Source organism: Malus domestica, chromosome 03, assembly GCF_042453785.1.
Source record: "Malus domestica chromosome 03, GDT2T_hap1".
NCBI classification, from domain to species: domain Eukaryota; kingdom Viridiplantae; phylum Streptophyta; class Magnoliopsida; order Rosales; family Rosaceae; genus Malus; species Malus domestica.
Genome location: NC_091663.1, coordinates 26,874,215 through 26,897,266, shown reverse-complemented (window position 1 = coordinate 26,897,266; position 23,052 = coordinate 26,874,215). Strand labels below are relative to the sequence as shown.

General features: G+C 40.8%; 3 protein-coding genes and 1 long non-coding RNA gene across 5 annotated transcripts; 2 read left to right on the top strand and 2 right to left on the bottom strand.

The window, feature by feature from the left end:
* Window positions 1-335: 335 nt before the first annotated feature.
* LOC103428709 (calcium-dependent protein kinase 2) lies at window positions 336-4,663 on the top strand. The gene is made up of 8 exons (XM_008366838.4): window positions 336-1,446; window positions 2,715-2,858; window positions 2,972-3,124; window positions 3,218-3,333; window positions 3,470-3,637; window positions 3,723-3,850; window positions 4,095-4,194; window positions 4,273-4,663. The coding sequence occupies exons 1-8, from the start codon at window positions 696-698 to the stop codon at window positions 4,345-4,347; spliced, it is 1,635 nt and encodes a 544-aa protein (XP_008365060.3). The 5' UTR covers window positions 336-695; the 3' UTR covers window positions 4,348-4,663.
* A 680-nt stretch (window positions 4,664-5,343) lies between these two features.
* Window positions 5,344-5,815, bottom strand: LOC103428699 (protein translation factor SUI1 homolog). Its single transcript, XM_008366828.4, has one exon. It carries the CDS (start codon window positions 5,813-5,815, stop codon window positions 5,474-5,476), a length of 342 nt encoding a protein of 113 aa, XP_008365050.3. The 3' UTR covers window positions 5,344-5,473.
* A 2,280-nt stretch (window positions 5,816-8,095) lies between these two features.
* On the top strand, window positions 8,096-18,009 carry LOC139194497 (uncharacterized). The gene is made up of 2 exons (XR_011579398.1): window positions 8,096-8,312; window positions 17,744-18,009. It is a non-coding gene; the product is annotated as an uncharacterized lncRNA (long non-coding RNA).
* On the bottom strand, window positions 9,482-16,467 carry LOC114820215 (uncharacterized). Of its 2 annotated transcripts, XM_070819215.1 has the most exons (5): window positions 13,777-16,467; window positions 13,634-13,704; window positions 13,454-13,567; window positions 13,215-13,370; window positions 9,482-13,136 (listed from the first exon to the last, which is right to left on the bottom strand). In XM_070819215.1, the coding sequence occupies exons 1-5, from the start codon at window positions 15,857-15,859 to the stop codon at window positions 12,948-12,950; spliced, it is 2,613 nt and encodes an 870-aa protein (XP_070675316.1). In that variant the 5' UTR covers window positions 15,860-16,467; the 3' UTR covers window positions 9,482-12,947. The 2 variants fall into 2 exon arrangements, with proteins under 2 accessions (XP_070675316.1, XP_070675315.1); XM_070819214.1 differs by having other exon boundaries at window positions 9,482-13,370.
* Window positions 18,010-23,052: the final 5,043 nt, after the last annotated feature.

Genomic DNA, 23,052 nt, shown 5'->3' with positions numbered 1-23,052 from the left:
AATCTTTTATTTAAAAAAGCAGACATATTCGTGGCATCACTTTTTTTACACAATTTTTACACGTTTTTGTGAGGTTCACTTAGTAATATATTTCAACAATTCTAACTGTTTAATTTTTTGGATATTTGCTCAAAGTTTATGTCTATCAAAAATCATCCAAATCTAAAACCATATGACTGTTGGATTAAGGGTTTTAGTTGTTTTGTAGAACCGTATCCGTCCATGTTATTCACTACAAATGCCCGTTTGGTGGGCTGGATGAGACTGGGTTTTAGGGACATGATTGGATTGATAGGGATTTGTAAGACAGTACTTGTAACTCATGTATAAGGATGAGTTGGTAAAATCCATTCCATATATAATTTGTTGGATTATTAAGCAGTCCCTGTGAAGGCTATAGCTACAGAAATCCGGGTCTCTGTCATTGTCTGTGTCCCTTGATTAGAATTTGGAAGACCTGAAACATTCAACAATTCCACTTGATTGAAAAGTTTGACCATCTTCTTTCTTCAGCTTTTCCTTGCAATTCCAGGCTACTTTTCTCAAACCCTTTCCCAAGTTACCTTCTTTATCACATTCTCACCAAATCCTCATCTGGGTTCTCTCTCCCTTGCCTGTCTGATCCAGAACTCTTTTGCTTCTCTCTCTCCTCTGCAATTCCAGCGTAAAAGGTATTACTTGAGCAAAAACAACAAATGGGCAAGTGTCTAAGCAAAAGCAAAGATTCAGAGCGACAACATAATGGCTACAGATCAGTAGGAGGCGGAGAAGGAGGAGGTGGGGTCCACCACCAGAAACCCCATAGCCATGAAGCTGCTGCTGTTCATCAACAACGACCCGAAAGACGCGGTCTGCCAGTCAACCAAGAACCCCAACCAGCATGGAAGCCGACAGTCCCGGCTAAAACCCCCAAACCAGTAGCTCCAAGGCCGGCAGACAACACAATCCTCGGAAAGCCGTTTGAGGATGTCAGGGTGCACTACACCATTGGGAAAGAACTGGGCAGAGGCCAATTCGGCGTGACCTATCTCTGCACCGAGATTTCGACCGGCAAGAAGTACGCCTGCAAGTCGATTTCGAAGCGGAAGCTTGTAACCAAGAACGACAAGGAGGACATCAAGAGGGAGATTCAGATTATGCAGGATTTGAGCGGGCAGCCCAACGTTGTGGAGTTCAAAGGTTGTTACGAGGACAAGCAGTCTGTCCATGTTTGTATGGAGCTGTGTGCAGGTGGAGAGCTGTTTGATAGGATCATTGCCAAGGGACATTACAGTGAGAGAGCGGCTTCTTCGATATGCCGGGCGATTGTTAATGTTGTCCACATATGTCATTTTATGGGAGTGATGCATCGGGACCTGAAACCGGAGAATTTCTTGCTGTCTAGCAAGGATGAGAATGCCCTTCTCAAGGCTACCGATTTCGGGTTGTCCGTCTTCATTGAAGAAGGTAAATTTAGATATCATTTTCCATAGTTACTTGCTTGGAAATTCAGTATCCTTCACAATTGATATGAGAGATATAAGGTATTAGGTGAATTGTGCGCATATGCTTCGATCGCGGAATTGTTTTTATCTGGAAATGATGTTTCTAGTGATAATGGTACTAAATTCATGCCAAAGTCAATGCAGAACCTAGCTGGATTTCATAATATATTGTAAGTTGATAGAAGACAAAGCCATTTTGTTTTAGAAAATAAGTAAGGGTAACCAGGACATGTTAGCTGGCAATTCAGATGGTAGATAAGCACTTTATCAAAACCGAATTATAAATGTTGAATTTATTACCTTTAGCACTGGTAGATAAACTGAGCCTCATGTTAGGGAACGAAGACGAATTGAATTTCATCAGTTTAGAAATCACTGCTTTGGTAATTTCATTTATTTTGCCATGTTTGATAGATGATGATACACGCTACACCAAACATGTTTCGCTGTCGTATTTCCATAATGGCCTCCATTCTTTTCATGGAAGTGAGATGGAAGGAAAAGAAAAGAGCTGTACTGTAAATTTCTGATGCAGTTGTATTAATGACAAGTTAACAACATCTTTAATTGCATGGGGGGTGGGGAGAGATGGTCTTCAATTATGCAGCTTCATTATTTTTTAAACTCTGGTAGTAAGGTCACATCTCTGTCAAGCAATGTCACACGAAGACCGAGAACAGCAACGGAACACTCTCTTACCCTCAGTGACCCACAGTAAAAAAAAGGCATATTATGTTTGCATCCTATTTTCGCATATCTCTGTGAGATGGAGTCCAGACCTGTAATTTGCCAGCATTAAAGTTTCCCACAACTATAAATTGTGTTTACTTTTAGCAACATAGTTAGAAACATGTATTTTAACACTTTTGTCAAACTTGGTTTATCTGGAACAGGCCAAATATATTGTTTGTTGTCTTTTGGACCTTCTTAATATGTTCTCTACTTTCATGGGTTTCACAGTTATCCTTAAGATGACATCATAACGTCACTAGATTGTTTGCTTAAGATTTTCTTTTGTCAAATTTGCTTATGATTTTGGTGTTTACCTTGTCTTTTAAAACTATAGATGAGTAGATTCTGTATTTTCTTTGTAATTTACTAATTTACTGCAGATATATGTACTATGTTTGACAACTGTTAGCATTTGATGAATATTTTTCTTTATTGCGTATGATATGCTTCCACTTGTAGCATAGCTATTCATTATCTTTCATGGTAAACTCTTGTCAGGAAAAGTGTATCGTGATATAGTTGGGAGTGCTTACTATGTTGCTCCAGAAGTACTGCGACGCAGATATGGGAAGGAAATAGACATTTGGAGTGCAGGAGTTATATTGTATATTTTACTAAGTGGAGTGCCTCCATTTTGGGCAGGTAAAGACACAGTATATTTGTTTTGCTTAACATAATATCTTTGTGTACTAGTTACAGGTTCTGTATTTTTCATGTTGGTTTAAACGATTAATAGTTTCCAATGACCGATTTAGAAACGGAGAAGGGGATATTTGATGCCATAATGGAGGGAGAGATTGACTTTTCAAGTTCACCGTGGCCATCTATATCAAACAGTGCCAAGGACCTAGTCCGTAGGATGCTAACACAGGACCCCAAAAAACGTATCACTTCGACTCAGGTTCTAGGTATAGATCTCTTCCTTTTACTTGATACTTGGCTTATTGTGTCTAGCAGATTTATCTTGCAACTAAAACTTTTGAATTTGGGTGGCCAACCAGAACATCCATGGATCAGAGATGGCGGAGAAGCTTCAGACAAACCCATAGACAGTGCAGTGCTTTCTAGGATGAAGCAGTTCAGAGCTATGAACAAACTGAAAAAACTTGCATTGAAGGTACGTTTGTCAAGAGGTTTTCGGACACAGACTACTTTGAATTTTGAATAGCGCTGTGATGGTACTATATACTCTGTAGATTGGATCTGATTGTGCTTCGATTCTAACGGTGTATAATTTATGAATATGGTTATAGGTTATTGCCGAAAATCTTTCTGAAGAAGAAATACATGGGCTGAAGGCAATGTTTACAAACTTGGACACTGACAATAGCGGAACCATCACTTATGATGAACTCAAGTCAGGATTGGCTCGACTTGGTTCTAAGCTCACAGAGGCTGAAGTCAAGCAGCTAATGGAAGCTGTACATTATCATTCAATTTAAAATATCCCAGTTTTCTTTTACCTTTCGCATCCCACCCAACTCATGGTCTGCATTTGCATTTCAGGCTGATGTGGATGGGAGTGGATCAATTGACTACATTGAATTCATCACTGCTACAATGCATAGACACAGGCTAGAGAGGGACGAACATCTTTACAAAGCCTTTCAATATTTTGACAAAGATAATAGCGGGTAAGCTTTTTCTTCCAATCTCTAAGAATTGCGCATGCTTTCTTGGACGTTCATTTTCAAAGAACTAGAAAGTTGTAGGATGCTGCAGTTAATTACAATTCTGTGAAAACTGACCTCAGCTCCTATTCGCTCTGGATCCAGTTCTCATATTCTCAACCGCTAAATTAGATAAGATTAGGCTTATGGGTAAGCATGAATGATTGATTACCTAATGTTTTTCTTTTTTTGTGTGTGTTTATTACAGGTTTATCACAAGAGACGAGCTAGAATCTGCAATGAAAGAGTATGGAATGGGTGACGAAGCTACAATTAGGGAAATAATATCGGAAGTTGATACAGATAATGTAAGTCGACATCCTCACAACTTTATTGAATTTCTCCATTATCATGCACATTAGCACTCAATTCCACTGGGATTACAGGATGGTCGGATCAACTATGAAGAATTCTCCACGATGATGAAAAGTGGAATGCAACCGCAGGCCAAGCTATTCTAAAGTTTCTTTTTGTTGCCATTCTCCGACTGTTGCAAGCCATAAGTTCCCCTCGTAGAATATACATGTGTAAACCGAGGGAGGACCGTGAGTCGCATGAGTGGTACTTCATGTTTGCTGCCGATTGCTTGCCGGAGAAATGAACGTTTTCGTTTGGATTGGTTCTGAGTTACAAGTGCAACAGTTTGTGCTGCACAAATTGCGCATAACAAGTCAGCATCTCTTTTTTATCTTGTATTTATCTTTGTTGTCTTGTTTTTATCATGTTTGGCTCCGTACATTCTTTTTCACATTAATAAATGAAGAGATAATTTTTGCACGTCTTTTTTCACCTCTACACACTCGTTATTTTGGATTAAACAAATCGATGGAGAATCAAGTGTTAGAATTGAGAAGGCTGTGAAAAAAGTGAAAATGACCATGTATAAATCACTTTCCTAAATGAAGGCTTCCTTGTAGAAGGATTTGTAGGAAGGGAGGTGGTTTTACGCAATTATTTTTAGCTTCTCGCACATCTATTTTATTTTCAACTTCTGAATAATTAACAAGATTAAACAAGGACGTGTAAATTTCTCTTGTAAGCAATGCTATAGTTTTAATGTTGGCAGCTCAACCGTCGAAATAATTTGCACCATCAGATCTATGTCTCTCGTCACGTAGTGAGTTTATTAGTTGGTTTAGCCAATCTATCTCTCTCGTCACGAGGTGGAGTCCTCGACTTATTATTAGCTAGTCTAACCAGTCTATCTCTCTCGTCGCAAGGTGGAGTCCACCTATTATTAGCTAGTCTAGCCAGTCTATCTCTCTCGTCGCAAGGTGGAATCATCCACCTAATGACAAATAACAGACGACATTTAGAAATCCCAAACAAACCATTAATATTTACAGAAAAAACATTAGAGTTGTTTAACAATGAAATCCCATAAAATTGAACTGAAATCCTCATCAACCAACAAAAACGGAAGCAAATTAACAAAGACCAGCATCATGCATCAGAAGTCCATAAATTCCACATTGTATAGACAATTCTGTTATTACAAACCCAGAACATCCAGACAAGCCAGGAGGTTCTGGGAGGTAGTAGCAAACTTAATACAACGGTAACAAACTCGACTACAACTCCAAGTCCTCAGAAGCCATGAATCTTGATCTGATCCTTCTTGACAATCTTGGCCTGAACGAGAAACTGCAGCACTTTCTTGCGCTGATCGCCTTGGAGCTGAATTATCTTGCCGAGCTCTTTGTCCTGAACAACATTCCCGTTGCAGCAGAACTCTTTCTTAAGGTCCTTGAGGATCTTGTCGTAGTTGAAGTCCTTCTTCAGCCCTTGAACTGTCGTCAAGCACTTCTTTCCATTTCTCTGCTGCACCCGGACATGCACATACTCCTTGGCTCCGGGGGCATCCGCGTCTTTGGCTTCGGCAAAGGGGTCAAAAGCAGTTGGGATCTGATCGTCGTCTTGTTCAACCATATATGTACTTTGCCTTGACTTGAGAAATCTACTGCAAATTCAGCTGCACACACACAACAAACAAAACATTGTTAGCCCTCCTGCCATGCCCTGCCCTCCACAAATATTGCTTCAATACCAAGTTACCAACAATCATCCAACTAACCCGGATTATGGACACACGAAATTCAATTTATAAACGATTAGCTCCATCTATGCCATGAATTACAATGACAGTTTTTGTTTATTTATCAATTCGTAAAATCGAAAAATTATTGGCCAGAAGAGGTGTATACACCACCCTTCTTCCAATATGCAATGAACTTCGTAGAAAAAAAGAAACTTGTTATTAGCACTTCAATCAATAAATGCATCAACCCACAACAAAGCTCATGGCTGCGTTTAAATCCTCCAAAAACCAAACGAGTGAGCGTAAAGAAAATGATTTTTGCACACCCACCGTGTAGACATATGATTCTGTCCTTGATTCTCCAATCATTCATTCAATCCAAACGCCAGAATAAAGAAAAAAGGTGTGCATAAATCACATCCCAAACATGAAGAGCATAACTTAATTTGTTCATGCATGAACTTACAACATTTGGTTCAATCAAAGATGTACCAAAAACCAGAAGGTAACAAAACCCCATATGATATGACAGATTCACAGAAGCATCAATATTTACAAAGACACAACATAGCATGATATGATATCCTAAAAAATCACACGACAAAGAATAAAAACACATAACTTTAAATTTCTTTGTATACAAATACAAAAAAATCAAAGAAAGAAAAACAAATAATTGGAATTGGATCGTACCAAAATAATAGAAAGATTCTCTATTTGTCGGGAAACCTTACTCGACGAACAAGCTTTGGAGGAGACGAGGATGAAGAAATTTGGAGTCTTGGGGTCCTGATATATAGGCCTCGAGAGCGGTTGGCTGTAGCACCTGCGCCACAAATTCAACAAACCATGGTTAAGCTGAGGTCGGATTCATTAGTTGTACAACTGGACGGACGAGATCGAGTGTCTGTTAACTTGAGCGGTGTGATCAAGCTGACGTGTGTGATTACTGATTAGTGGATTAAAATATATTTTTTAATTAGTTAACCTTTCCGGGGAACGCGTACAATGAACGCACCCAGGCTGGCAAAATCCATGCAACTATGCAAGTGCAAGGAAAGCAACTTTAGAGCATCTTCAAAGAAAATATCGAAAAGTTCATATCTGTAATAACGATAATAAAAGATATTCTTAATCTTTTTCAACTGAAATGTCAATTCCTATGTGCCATGATATGAAAAGGCAGCAGAGGAAGTTGCTGTCAAATTTGATAGCGGCTTCAAATCTATTTTTAGTAATTAATAAATATTTTTCATAATTTTTATACTTGTCTTTTGTTTCAAAATACTAATTATAACTATAAAAAGTAAATAATAGTTTAAATAATAGTTTAAATTTGACATATCGGTTGTAGAATAAAATTTATAAAAAAATCAATGTGCCATTTATAAAAAAAAAAAATCAATGTGCCACATAAGCTTTCAAATTTAAATTTTATGTTTAAACTTTGACATCTTCTTCGGAAAAGGTCTTATAGGCAACATGTTTCTATGTTATTATGGCATCCGGTCAACAACATACTGTTATTTGAAATTGGAATATCATGTGACTATTTCATATAAGTTGTTCTTAATAAAAAGAGAAATTTATTCACTATTGTCTTAGCGTTCTATTTAATAATATATTATTATTTAAAATTCAAATATCAGTAATCGTTTCACGTAAATTGTTCTCAAGAGAAAAAGGAGACATTCGGTGGGAAGAAAGAAAGGAGGGTAAAGCGAGTTGGGGGCCACGACGAAGAATCCAGAACATTTGAGTGGATATAATAAAATGGGAACAAGAGGGTTTATCCAATTGGCAGATCAAGATACGTGTGAATAATTGAACTTAATGGTTTGGTGGTACCTACACAATTGGATAAGAAGTAAAGACTGTTTAAATCCTTTTTTTTTGGTCAACTAAATGCCGGAACCTTTATTAAACACACAACATAAATTTACTACTGACTCACGTACTAAATATACAAATAAAAAAGGACCAAGAACAACCTAGATCTCTGCTACAGCCACTTCCACACCAGAAAATCCCATTCAGCAACCAGCTTCCACGCTTCAGACAAAGCATCCCCACTTCGATCGCTTTTATTAGTTGAGAACAGCTCTTCAATCACAACCACAACCTGGAAAAAAACCAGCCATGAAGCATGTGGAGATCGACATGCAACGCTGCCAAAGGCAGAGAGAGAAGGTGGTGGTGTAGATAACACTCGAACCAGTAAGAACACCGGAATTCGATACACCGACTCGATAAATCGCGACGAATCGCGATGAAAAGTGGCTACAAATTGAATTGGAAATGACCCAGAAAAAGGGATGACAAAGAATTGTGGAGAACAGACTAGGAAAGGGAAAACACAGTAGAAAATCACAAGGGGAAAAACAGAAGGTGTTTGGGATAAAATCTGAACTTTGGGCCAGAGAGAAAGCCGGCCCAAACCCAAGGCCCAGAGGAAAACTTAGGAGGCAGGAAAGAGGCTTTCGGCTGGGCACAAGTTACAAAGGCCACCTGCTTACCTGCTCAAAGACCACAGGGGGTGGGTCATTCAGTCACTGCACAGCCCAATAAAGTACTTTATTGGTGGCATTCATGTAAAAAAGCTAGTGAGTCATCACCAAACCGCATTCGGGCAACCGCTATTGCTACAGGAACCCAAGCTGAAGTCGTCTATAAAAGGAGGAAGAGAAGACAGAATTAAGGACACTCAAACAAACAAACAAAAGCCAAAACTCCGCTCAAGCCAGATTTGCCTTCAACGAAGCTGTAGTCAGCACAAGCCTTCATCCCATTCGGGATAAACCTTCCCAAACCCCTGTAATAGCTCTGCTACCTTGTTCATGGTGGTATCGATTCATTTTGTATCCTCTTCTCCCCCGTCAACCCCTCTAAAAGCTTTCAGACCTCTGACAGAGCCACAAAGATAGATTTTGTAAGAAGTTCAGCCTTGGCCGATAAGGTTCAAACTTACCCGACTATCTTTGCTCTGTCTTTGTCTTTTCTTTCTTTTAAAAGCACAATAACATGTTATATATTCCCAGTTATATACAAGTTATTTCTAGCAAAGTCATAATGAAAATGAGTCTTCAGCACTTGGATCCGATCTGAATCGTGTCAGAGTTCAAATCAGATCTAAGTCTTAAGCCCGGCGGGCGTGTAATTTAAAGATCAGTTTAAAAGTCCTTGACCTCAAGGCATAAAAAAGAACTCTATGTGGACTCAACCCATCCACGACAATCCTTGATAAGCGAGAAGTCCGAAGTTACTTGGGGCGCAAGTAATTAATCTATTTCTCCGTTTTGTTGCTATTATATCTTGATTCGTAGAAAAGGCTTAGGCAGGGAGTGAATTCTGATAGAAAGCCTCAAGGCCTACACCTAAGGCCCCACGAAGGCATCTATTTAGCTTCATTTCATGTTGTGGTCTAGTTGGTCCGAGTATAAGGATTAACTCTGATGGGAAGCCTCAAGGCCTATACCTAAGGCCCTACAAAGGCACTCATTTGGGTTCGTCCTACCTCTTGGATTCAGATAATCAAAAGTATAATAGTGATAAGACTCTGGCAACCATAAAAGACCAAATATGATACATCCAAGCGCTGGTTTAGTTTGACAGGAAGCCTCAAGGCCTATACCTAAGGCCTCACAAAGGCACCTGTTATATCTAACCTGGTTTCTCGGGCGTATACATATTCAATCAAAGCTTAACACCCATTCAACATCTGCCATACTGAAGATGGCAGTGGCACGCCTGAGCACGACAAAGTTAATCTTGATTGTGAGCCTTAAGGCCTACATCTAAGGCCCCACAAGGCACCCTTTCAAATTAACTCTGTCATTCTCTTTCAGAACTGTCCGACGAGCCTTGCCCGAAGTGTGTCTTGCCCGACCAAGATCTGCCCGACAAAGGCTTGCCCGAGCGAGCCCGAGAAGAAAGCAGAAGTACGACAGATACCCTCAACCGACGCCATTTTCCCAGGGGAGCTGTGTGCTCGTCCGCCAGGAGATTCCTGCGACGAACATAGTTTTGGCACGCCCGGTGGGATAAGAAACAGCTGCACTTCTAAGATCTTACATGTCCAAAAAGAGAAGCTATAAACTTGCCAAAAAAGAAGCCAAGAAGGATCTTTTCCAGATGACAGAACAATCAGAAAATCCTTTATCCCCATCCGGACAGGTGGTCTCAGGTAGTTCGACTACATCTGAGAAATCACAGGGGAAAGGGATTAATGAAGAACTGCAAGTTACAATGATCCAAGTGTTGAAAAGCATGGAAAGAATTTCCTTGGAGACTAAGGGAGAAGTAAGCAGACTCTGTATGCTTACAGGAAATCTACAAAGAAGGCTGGATTTGGAGTTATCTACTCCAAAGGGTGCTCAAGGAAGTGGAATGAGTCCAGTTGTTATAAGAAGTGAGCCAATCATTCCTTTGTTTCCACTACTAGAAGAAGAAAATGATAGGGGAAAGAAGAAGGTGATACCTGAAGGAAGTCAAGCAGTGATGGAGTCAGCTTCAGAAAAGGAGTTTCCCAGCTTCCCATTATTATCATTTAATAATAGGAGGCAGAGTGAACAAGAAAGAATGAAGTTTGGACTGCCAGCCACGGCTGGAGAAACTAGCGGGAAAGAAACAACCATTACTACGTCAGATAAACCTCTACCTTATAGGCCACCCCCGATGGTCAACAAAGGTGGAGGATCTAACTGGAGAAAATCTGAAACCATGAGGGAAGCAAACGCGGGCAATGACCGGAGTCCGAAGATTGAGTCAGCTATCCATGGCCAGAATGATAATTTAGCTACTTAGCAACTAAGAGAAGAATTGGCTGAGTTAAGAAGAACGGTGATTCAAAACGTCCAGCCTCGAGTTCGTCCAGTATTCAGGGTTACCTACCAGAAGCCATATCCTGAATATATCGACGAGTTAAATCCATTCCCTCTTAATTTCAAGATGCCCGCATTCCCGATTTTCACAGGGGAAGATAGCAGTGTGTCCTCCAGAGATCATATTTTCAAATTTTCTAATCACTGTGTGGCGTATGAGGACAATCCAAACTACAAATTGAGGTTGTTTGGAAATTCACTAGCAGGATTGGCATCTCAATGGTATTCTCTATTACCCCCCAATTCCATTGCTAACTGGGGGCAAATGGAGATGGCTTTCCATGAACAGTTCTACAGGATAGAGCCAGAGCTCACCATTAATGATCTGGTAGAAGTGAAACAATATGATCATGAGTCCACCGAAGATTTTATGATGAGGTTCAGAAGGACAAGGATGAGATGTCAGTTCCCTGTCAACCAAGCACAGCTCATATCCATTGCTCAAAGGGCTTTAAAATTACCTTTGAGAAAAAGGTTCTATGATGCACAGTTCAATGAGCTACAAGAGTTGGTGATTGCTGCTACTAAGTATGAGAGGCTGTTACAGGAGGAACAGCAGGTAAAACATACTTCCAAAACTCCTCCGTTCTACAAAAATAAAGCTACTATTCACCATGTAGAGGTAGGGGAAGCCGGACCCGAATGCAAAGATGATCATGAGGAGAAGAGTATAGATGTGTGTGCTGCTGAGATGACCACACCCTTTAAGCCATTGACGATCAAAGGGTTAGTCCAACCAGTCAAGGACCAGAAGATCGTGATGAATGATGGTGGGTTCGTACCCATGAAACCCCCAAAGTATCAAAGTTATTCTTTCGATCTAACCAAGGCACCAGAAATCTATGAAGAACTTGTGCGGGCAAGAGTCATTTTGCCCGACAACACCAAAAAGATGCCCAAGCCCGAGGAACTCAGGGGGAAGAAGTATTGTAAGTTGCATTATACCTTCAACCACTCTATAGTCAATTGTGTCCAGTTTAGGGACTGGGTACAGGATCTGATAGTAAAGGGGAAGTTACTACTCGATTCACCTCAGGCTAGTATGATGGTGGATACTGACCTTTTCCCCGAAGCTCCTATTAGCATGATCGACCTCGTTTTCAAGGAGTCGGGGTTATCAACAGAGTAAAATACCATTGAAAGGACCCGGGGGCAGGGGCTAAGATTGCCAACAATAAAGATGGAGGAGAAAAGCAGGCAGGCAAGAGGGCATAGATTTGCCTGAGGCCTATCCAAAGGGAGCAGAACAGGAGGAATGTTACATATCCATTCTAAAACAAAAAGAGATTACAAAGTAATTCTATTCCAAAAACTTTACATCTTCACATAAGGTGATTATTCTAGAATGGTATGTTCGCATGATGGTAAAAATCCTATTTGGTTCAGCCAAAACAGTATGGCTGTTTACAAGTTCAGACTTGGTTTGCTCTAACTCTAAAGTCGCTTTTTCCACCCCTTCGATCTGTTGCTCAAGGTTATCCAGAAGAGTTGTTTGCTCCGCCTTAAGGATCATCAGTTGTCTCTCCAACTTCTGAATTTCAGAAGAAACAACTTCAATCCGTTCTTTGGTCTGCATACTCTCTTCCATCAGCCGACTAACTTGGGTAGAGGAGCTCGATTCTCTCTCTATGAAGCATTTTGCCCGGTTAGCCAGCCGGTCTGCTCTCTGATGTTGCTCCCTGAAGGCCCTCAAGTTTTCAAAGAAAGAAAGGAAAGAATCATACTGAGGCTTGGATAAGCGATCGTTTTTTAAAAACTCAGTAATGACTCTCTCGAGGTCACAGAGAGCCTTGAGGCTAAATGATGCAGTGAATTCTTTCTTTGCCCATGTTTGAAAGATTTGTTGCTGCTCCGAAGACATAGATTTTGTTGAAGCCTGCTTTGAAGACTTCAACCGCGTCTCAAGTCGCCCGAGTGCTTCGAAGAGTTTGGGTAACTTGGCAGGATCAAAGAAGGAAGGAGAAGGGTCCGGCATAACAGTTTCTTCTGGTGAGATAATGCCTATGGAGGGGGCAATTTCTGTTTGTTCAATCGGTTCATCTCTAGACAGGGAGGTGTCAACATATCCAGAGGAAGAAGGAGGTTGAAAGCACCTTGGGTTACGGGCCATTGGAGGAGGGGAAGTTTCTTTTGGGGAAGCTCGCTACAAAACTTCAGGATCAGGACAAGATGAACTATGCACAAGTCGAAGCAAAAGAGGCTTTGGAGAGAAGAAAGTTACCTGACTTAACCCCGGGGTTTCACCAGAGAATGCACTAACTCCTTGTCGAGGTGAAGATTTTTCACCACCAGCGACAGATGGGAAAGTTGTGCCTGAACCTGTGCCTACATCCTGGTTGTATCCGAAGAAAGTAGTGATGATCAGCAAAAGGTCACCAGAGGAAGAAACAAGAAGAAAATATTCCAGCACCTGAGGTTGATTTTGAGGAGAAGAAGGAGGTTCATCGACCGTCTGGCGAGTAAGCATTTGCGAAATAGTTGTGTCTAAAGCTACAGGGATCTCAGGAACTATGGGTTCTTTATCCAAGACCACTGACGGGGGAAGGGGTTCATATCCCGAGGATGGCTGCAAAGAACATGGATAGGAGTTACTTGGGTAGCAATGTGCAAAGTTGAAATAAAAAAAAAAAAAAAAAAAGAGTAACTTACCAAAGTATCATCCTCATCCACAAAATGCAATATGATTCCTGTGGAAGGATCAAATTGAGAAGAAGGGGTTGCATCTAGGGTAGGTTGCGGAGAAAGACTTTCTTTCCTTGTAGCCTAAGCCAAATTATTCAAAATTCAGGAAGGTTTGAAAATAAGAAAGTATAAAGATAGAAGTCATACCTCTTTAGGCGTAGCAGCCCTTCGTGATTCCTTCTTAGAAGCAAGGGTTGACCTTTTAGAAGCTTGAGGTCCTGTTGAGTGATAAAGGGATAATCAGATAAGGGAAAAAGGTAGCCATTTGATCCAGAAGAGGAGAGACTCACTGGAAGATTGTTCTGTCTCTTTACCCGCTTCAGAAACAGGAGCAGATGAGGCTGCTGGTTTAGGAGGAACGGTGACTCTTGCCCGCTTACTCTTTCGGGTAAGAATTGGTCGTGTGGTTGCTGAAGGAAGTGCCGGATCAGAGATTATGGTTTTAGTTATGGCCACCCTCTTTCGTTTAGATGCTTTGATCGTATCCTTGGCTATTTCTTTAATTGTTTCTTCGGCTCCTGAATCCCCAAGAGATTCTGAGACGTCTGTCCCTTCCCCGGCTTCCCGCCTTTCAGCTTCTGCTGCAGCACCATGAAGAACTGCGGCATCAGCAGAATCATTCTCTGATTCGATGGCTTCGGATTCAGTATCAACTGAAGCTGCAGAAACAGGTAAGAGTGAGGAGAGTAAACAACAAGGAAAGCAAAATCGGATGGGAAGAAAGTCACCTATTAGGAGTAATCGGTTTTTCTCTTGGATCATATCTTTCCAATTTGCAAGCTCGCCCGAGCTAGGATATGATTTAAGAGAAAGCTGGCTAAAAATGCGATCGTGGTTCACTTTCAAATCTCCTCCGTATTTTCGAGTCCACATTTCCTCCCACCAAGAGGAAAACAGCGAGGTACATTCGAAATTAAGAACAACGGAATGTCGGGCTGCTTGTCTCATCACGTCCAAACTACGGCGGGCAGCTCGAAATATCGCTTCAGAATGAGTCTGTAACCGAAATGAAGTGCCACAATGGATGGAGTCGAAGAATGGGACAGGTATGGATTGCCTAAATCCTAATTGCCTGCTGCAGAAGTTAGGATGATACACCTCCAGGCCTCGATCATACCGATTTCCCCTGACCCCCCAGGCCAAGTCTCTTGGCTGAATACAGCTGATAAACTTTTCCCTGCAGAAGGGAGCAGCATCCTCACCAGGGGCATCTTGGAAGGCTTGGTCAGAAAACCAAGGATATCTCCTCAAGACCGATGCACCCCATTCCAAGTCTGATCGAGTCCTGCAGACTCGGAAAAAGTAGAAGCATGCAAAGGTGGAATGATCTACAGGAGGAGCTTCAGCCAGGATTCGGGCAGGAGCCACACCCTCTGGAAACTCTAGATTAATAGCCCGAAATTCTGGAAAATACCATTGTAGCCAAATCTGTATCATCCAGATGGGGCCGTTCAAATTGGTTTCAAAGGGCTCATCCCGGGTCATGTCAAAAAGAAGGTGATAGAGATGGGAGAGAAGGAATGGACCTGTGGCAACGTCATCAAAATTGTGAAGAACCTCTACCAAGGGGATCCATTCTACCCGTACCCCCTTGGATTTGTTGGGGAAGACGTGTTTGTTAAGCCAGTAAAGAAGAAAGTACATATGCTCTTGATCTTTGTCGGCTTGAGGAGAGCCTGCCCCGAAGTTCTTCTTGACAAAAGGGATGAATCCTTTAAAGGAGGTCCCATAACTTTTGAAAGTAACTGAGTTATAGCTGAGAGGAAGGAAGTAGGTGGAAGAACTTGAGCCCCCGGTGGTAGAAGATGGAATCCAATCTTGAGTAACATCTATCACCCTGCCCGATGGCCTCAACCTGAAGACTTGGGCCATATCAAGAATGGTGGGAGACATGGGACCCATACGGAAATCGAAGGTGTTTGTGCCCGTATTCCAAAAGAGGAGGGCAGAAGCAAGCAATTCGGGCTTAGGGGTAATTGAAATCTTCGAAAGCATAATCAGTTCGTAGATGCCGTTACTCATCCATTTCTGCTTGAAGGAAGGTTCCAATTCGTCAATCCACTGGGCCCAGGCAAGATCATTCATCAAGGGAAAGCCTCGACGATGAAGAGACCACTTAGAAGAAGAAATGCCCGAGTCGGCCAAATAAGGATTTGGGGTAAACCAGTTTCCCCTAGGCATATTACTTTCTACTACTGAAGGAACCCGAGAAATCCAGGCAGGACCCAAAGATTGAACCCCATGCATCTCAAAGAAGAGTTCAGAATGCAGACCTGCCCGCGGACGATGCAGCCCGTTGAGCAGACGGCGTAGAGTGGCAATTCCTTCACCAGACTCGTAGGATGGTAGGGTTTGGCCGGATCCTGAGGCCATTTAATGAAGGCCGTGGGGAAGAAAAACAAGGAGAACGGTAAAGATGCAACCTCGTCGGACAACGAGAAAGAAATGATGGAAGAATTGGGGAAGTTTTGTTGTATCAGAGAAGGTTTTCTTTTTACGAGACACAGAGAACGGAGAAGCTCACTCACAAGGGTTTTAAGAATTCTAAGGGTTTAGAACAGGGGTCTCTTTCAATTAATGTTGGCGCTTGGGATCCCAACCTTAACATCAATTGAAGGGGGCACTGTTTGGGATAAAATCTGAACTTTGGGCCAGAGAGAAAGCCGGCCCAAACCCAAGGCCCAGAGGAAAACTTAGGAGGCAGGAAAGAGGCTTTCGGCTGGGCACAAGTTACAAAGGCCACCTGCTTACCTGCTCAAAGACCACAGGGGGTGGGTCATTCAGTCACTGCACAGCCCAATAAAGTACTTTATTGGTGGCATTCATGTAAAAAAGCTAGTGAGTCATCACCAAACCGCATTCGGGCAACCGCTATTGCTACAGGAACCCAAGCTGAAGTCGTCTATAAAAGGAGGAAGAGAAGACAGAATTAAGGACACTCAAATAAACAAACAAAAGCCAAAACTCCGCTCAAGCCAGATTTGCCTTCAACGAAGCTGTAGTCAGCACAAGCCTTCATCCCATTCGGGATAAACCTTCCCAAACCCCTGTAATAGCTCTGCTACCTTGTTCATGGTGGTATCGATTCATTTTGTATCCTCTTCTCCCCCGTCAACCCCTCTAAAAGCTTTCAGACCTCTGACAGAGCCACAAAGATAGATTTTGTAAGAAGTTCAGCCTTGGCCGATAAGGTTCAAACTTACCCGACTATCTTTGCTCTGTCTTTGTCTTTTCTTTCTTTTAAAAGCACAATAACATGTTATATATTCCCAGTTATATACAAGTTATTTCTAGCAAAGTCATAATGAAAATGAGTCTTCAGCACTTGGATCCGATCTGAATCGTGTCAGAGTTCAAATCAGATCTAAGTCTTAAGCCCGGCGGGCGTGTAATTTAAAGATCAGTTTAAAAGTCCTTGACCTCAAGGCATAAAAAAGAACTCTATGTGGACTCAACCCATCCACGACAATCCTTGATAAGCGAGAAGTCCGAAGTTACTTGGGGCTCAAGTAATTAATCTATTTCTCCGTTTTGTTGCTATTATATCTTGATTCGTAGAAAAGGCTTAGGCAGGGAGTGAATTCTGATAGAAAGCCTCAAGGCCTACACCTAAGGCCCCACGAAGGCATCTATTTAGCTTCATTTCATGTTGTGGTCTAGTTGGTCCGAGTATAAGGATTAACTCTGATGGGAAGCCTCAAGGCCTATACCTAAGGCCCTACAAAGGCACTCATTTGGGTTCGTCCTACCTCTTGGATTTAGATAATCAAAAGTATAATAGTGATAAGACTCTGGCAACCATAAAAGACCAAATATGATACATCCAAGCGCTGGTTTAGTTTGACAGGAAGCCTCAAGGCCTATACCTAAGGCCTCACAAAGGCACCTGTTATATCTAACCTGGTTTCTCGGGCGTATACATATTCAATCAAAGCTTAACACCCATTCAACATCTGCCATACTGAAGATGGCAGTGGCACGCCTGAGCACGACAAAGTTAATCTTGATTGTGAGCCTTAAGGCCTACATCTAAGGCCCCACAAGGCACCCTTTCAAATTAACTCTGTCCTTCTCTTTCAGAACTGTCCGACGAGCCTTACCCGAAGTGTGTCTTGCCCGACCAAGATCTGCCCGACAAAGGCTTGCCCGAGCGAGCCCGAGAAGAAAGCAGAAGTACGACAGATACCCTCAACCGACGCCATTTTCCCAGGGGAGCTGTGTGCTCGTCCGCCAGGAGATTCCTGCGACGAACAGAAGGAACAGAAAAGAAACTGCCACCGACTACAGCCAGAGCTAGGATCGATGACAACGTAAAGTGATGAAATTTCAAACACTCACACGAGACAGTGAGAAAGGCTCTCAAGCATAGAGAAAGGAAAGCAGCGTGTAAATCTTTCTAGCCGGCTAGTTAGATAGCCATCAATTTCTATGATCTAAATCGGGCATATTTTGCCTAATGGGATTCATGTGACTAATCTTGGAATGTTGTTCTTTAAAACTCGAGAAATTTAGTATCATCGAAATAACATGAATCAAATTAGGAGGATCTTTCTGCACCACAATTGATAAAATTATTCTAACGCTATTATGAAAGGGGGTAATTTTGTGAGGATGTGAAACTTTTTTATCTTTACATCCTCATAAATTTGAGACAAAAAGTAATTTTTTTGGATAAATACTTGCTAAATGCATGGGTAAAATTGTACTTTGACGTGGCCTAGCGTGCCCATATTGTCACGCCCCGATCCCAACGTACGTCCAGAATAGACACGTGACGTCACCAAATACCTGTATCTAACATTCTCCGCCTTCGGAATATGGCAAATCACAACTCGAGAATCGAATCGCATAGTAATTTTGCGTATTCTTTGTGGCTGCATCTAATCTCCTTTTTAGACTGCCTACGTACCCTCATTAGGGATCAAGCCATTTGTAATTCGTTATTCTACTTCAATCGAACAATCAACACGTAGACCACTATGTCTCAACATAATACCACAATTCAATCATGTAGCACCTCAAGGAACATTTAACAAAGCCCAATAATAATTTTTTTAGTCATCTAGTCATTCATCCACCCATAAGCGTTCCAACACCATCCAATTATCACATAAATCAATAATCAATAGAACTTGACAAACATAAAATTCCTAGACTCAAGGTAACATAACAAACCCACATGAAAAAAAATCATGATTTCCTTTCCATCCTTCATATAAATCATTAGGACTCAACATAATATCTCAATTCACAACATACATCATATTTAAGAACCGACAACGCACAAAATCATTCTCTAGCCACATTAATTACCTAATATGGTCAACATAATAACAATCATTCCCATATTTTCTAAATTCATAAACTATGAAACCATAATTGAATCGTAGAAAATCTCGAAGGAATCCCATGGACGTACAATTGCTTTTATAATTCAATTCACAATATTCTCAAAACCATTATTCACAATATACTAAAACGAAGGCTAGAGTGACACGGTTAAGCCAAACCTACTCCTCCGAAGAATGGGATTTCGGACCACTCAATGATATCCAACCCAAGATACGATTCCGGACCATCACTCAATGGAATTGTGGAGTATAAGGGATTCCAGACCATCACTCAACGGAATCCGAGTGGATACGATTTTAGACCATTACTCAACGAAATCGTGGAGTAGAAGGGATTCCAGACCATCACTTAACGGAATCCGAGTGGATACGATTCCGGACCATCACTCAACGGAATCGCGGAAGGCCAACACCATAATGTACGACGGCTCAAAGAAATGAGACAAGCACATGCTACTTAATTTACCAAAGCTCAACAAAGGGAAATTAGGCACAATTACTAAATTTAGAACTAATAAACGAAGTGGAAATGAAACAATATCGAAGCAACAAAATCCCATCACAATGGTTAACGGTCCACTCCTAGCCTTACATTTCATCACAACATACCAATCATACAAACCAACCCATATTTCAATTATACACGTCAAATCTCACTTCTTGAACATAAATTGATGGCTAAGTATTAAAAATAACAATTCAATAAAAAGAAACATATTTATAAAACCAAGACATATCCTCACAGGATAATAATTATGAAAACATGGGTAATCACCAATATAACATATATTAAAGTCACTCACATTTCTTCACATCACACTAATCCCTATGAATTACAACGTAGTCTCCCACACCATCAACTTCTCATGGCCACCAACTAATATATCACACAAACATATAAGTTCTACAGAATATTTCAAATAGGATTCTAAGATCACATAGCCATAAATTTATCATACTTATCATTCACATTACTAGAAATAATTAAACATCCATATATCATCATTATCATCAATACACAAGCCAAATCATGTTTAATAAACATAAGTCTATGGCTAAATATATGAAAAATCACATTTCAATAGAAATCATATTTATAAGTCCAATGCACATTTACAAATGATATTAATATAAGAAATTAAGGTAATAACCGTATCACAATATTCAAGTCACTCTCCAACCAATGTAGGTCCACTAGACTTCACGTAAGTCTCCCGTAGTACTAAATTTTGTATTGGGAATGTTTCGAGACATGTTGACCAAAAGTCAACTCTCGGTTAAAGGTAGGGTCCACAATTCAGTCCGGAAGATCCACACATTGGATTTTGGATCCGTAATTTCCCAAAGTTCAAATTATGCTTCTAGAACAACATACTAAATTTCCATCGCGATCTGACGGTCAGATCTCCACCAATTACTAGAATTAAGTGGCGGTCAACAATTTATTTTGCCAACTTAGAAATCCAATTAGGGAAGATCCGTACGTTGGATTCTCGATCCGTAAGTTTTTATGATGCAAAAATATTATGTTCTATCACGCATTAAGGTTTGGTGACGATCCAACGGTCGGATCGTTGATTCATATTTTGACCAAGTAAGGTATCGTAATGAAATTAAGTCCAAACAATCAAATTACGTCATACGGATATCAATTATGAAACCAAGACATTTATTTGAACTTAAAAGAATATCGTCAGCCCACTGGCCAGGCCACCATCGCATGCGCCGCCGCGGGTGGCGGTCGACCATCCCGACTTACCGGAAAAATTCAACTATTTTTTAAAATTATCAAAAATTACAAAAATGAAGATCTCTAAGAGTAGAGCAAAATTTATACCTGTGGCCAAGTCCAATTTGGCTGGGAAAAGCTCCAATTTCACTCAAATCCGCCGGAAACCCTAGAAATGGGTGTGTCTTGATTCGTCCTCAAATCGACTTCGACGCTCTAACCAATGATTGGTCATTGTTCCTGAGCTCCATATAAGTACATTAGTGGTAGAAATCGAAATAAATCATTGCAAAAGTGACGGATTCACCGCTGTGGTGTCCCCGGAACCCACGGTTCCATTCTTCGTGATAAAAGCCCAAAACCCAGTCGATCTTTAGTGTAACTTGAAGAGGAAGGTCCGGGATGATGAATGGTGGTGATAAATGGACGCAATTCGCCAGAAAAAGGGCCAAAATCGCATCGAAAAATGAAAAGGGACGTGGACTGAAGTCAGGTAAGGAATCGGGTCGAAAATGGGATCCGGTTGGGTGCCTTTCTTTCCCCTCATTTCCCATCCTTTCCTCCCTCTCTGATTCGTCACTTCCTTCCTCTTTCCTCTTCTGATTCGTCCCCCTCTTCCCTCATTTCTCTCCCGCACCTCTTTTTGTTTTCTTCTTCCTCCTCCATCCAGCCACTCCCCGTGGCTTTTTCTTTAATTTTTTTTTCTTTCTCCTTAATTAATTTAAGGGAAACTTTTTAATTGTAGCTTTTTCACCTTGATATCTTTTGAATACACAATCTCAACACTCTACCATTAGTATAAATTCCAAAAAAAAATATATAATAATTCCTTAATACACATACGTAGTTTGCAATAGTGAAAACCAGGAATGAGATTTCGCACATATCACCTCACGTGATAGACTCACGTAAAACAATCTGATAAGCCACCCCACTTGGCAGAGTTGGGGGCCAAGTAAAGGGCCTAAATGGACTCATGTCTCTCGTATTTATCCATTGTTGGCTAAATGAGCAGAATAACGTGGCGTTAAAACCAACCATTTAGAAAGCTCCATATGTGCCCTAATGAGTCACCTTCAAATTCATGCCTGAATCTATTTAAAGGCATGCATACACAGAAGAAAATTAGTGCTTGAGAATCATTCTCCTACAATTAAATCTAACTTAAGTATCATATAGCATTTGGATATAGCATTTGGCTCACACACACGGGTATGGATGTTATAAGGCCTCACTTATCTTTTCTTTCTTGGTTGCAAAGACATTAAAGTAGTTTTATGCTTGTGTAGAATTTGTTCTCTACAATAGCGACCATGAAATAAATTTTAAACTTTGGATATCCAATGAGGTGATGGAGCTTTGTTTATGCGTATATGAGTGGGTTCAAAAAAATATAAACTAAACAGTTTATAAGGCCTTTTATAGTAGGTCGGAAAAGTGAGTCTGACACCAATATATTAGATTCATATAGGAATCACTCCTATAGTGGGTAGGAAAATTTGAGTGTGATATCAATATATTGAATTGATGAATTTAATACGAACTCAGTCTAGGGGGTAAATTGTAATTTTAGCCCCTAAACTATCACCCAATTGGATACTCTTTTGTTCTCTCTCCCAGTCTTCGTCACACCTATCCTTCACTCATTGGTTTTGGCCAGCAACTTGGAGCCGTTGCCGGCGAGTGGCGGTGGAGTGGTGGGCTGGGTAGACGGGTTGAGGAGATCGGTAGGCGTTTATGGCCAGTTAGGGGTGGGCACGGTTTGGTTTTGAGTGAAACCAAAATCGAAACCGAATTTTTTTGCGGTTCGGTTTGGTGCGGTTTCAAACGGTTTCGGTTTGGTTTTTAGGAAAAAAATGTACAATTTGCAATTTAACATATTAATAAGCATTTCCCAGTAGCAATAGGAAAAAGACATTTGTTATATAAACAATTAGCATGTTGCATGCAGTTGTGATGTTAAAACATGTTTGTGCAACAAAAGGGTGTCCCGTACAAGGTATAACATAATACAAGTTGAATAACTTTGAATTCATTGAACGTGAGCAAAACTTTCATACTAGAATATGTGATATCATGCTTCAAATGAGTGGACTTCATTAGATCATTGTTCGACTCTTGATAACAAGATCAGTCCACCCTTGTACATATATGTGTGTGATGGTATAAAATGACAAAGGTCCTTCAAGTTAATGAACGAAAGAAAGTGATGAATGATGATATTCCAGTGTGGTTGAGTCCAGACTAAGTGCATGGATTCTAACAAACAACCAATTAAAATATGAAATTTAATATGGACATTTAATTAAAAGTTTATTAATATTTGCGGTGAGGTTCGGTTTCGGTGCAGTTTTCAAAAGCCAAAACCAAAACCAAACCGTTTTCTATGTTGCGGTTCGGTTTCAAAACCGAAACCGTTCCAAAACTGCAAAACCAAATCGTTCGGTGCGGTTCGATTTGGTTCGTGTTTCGATTTCGATTTTCGG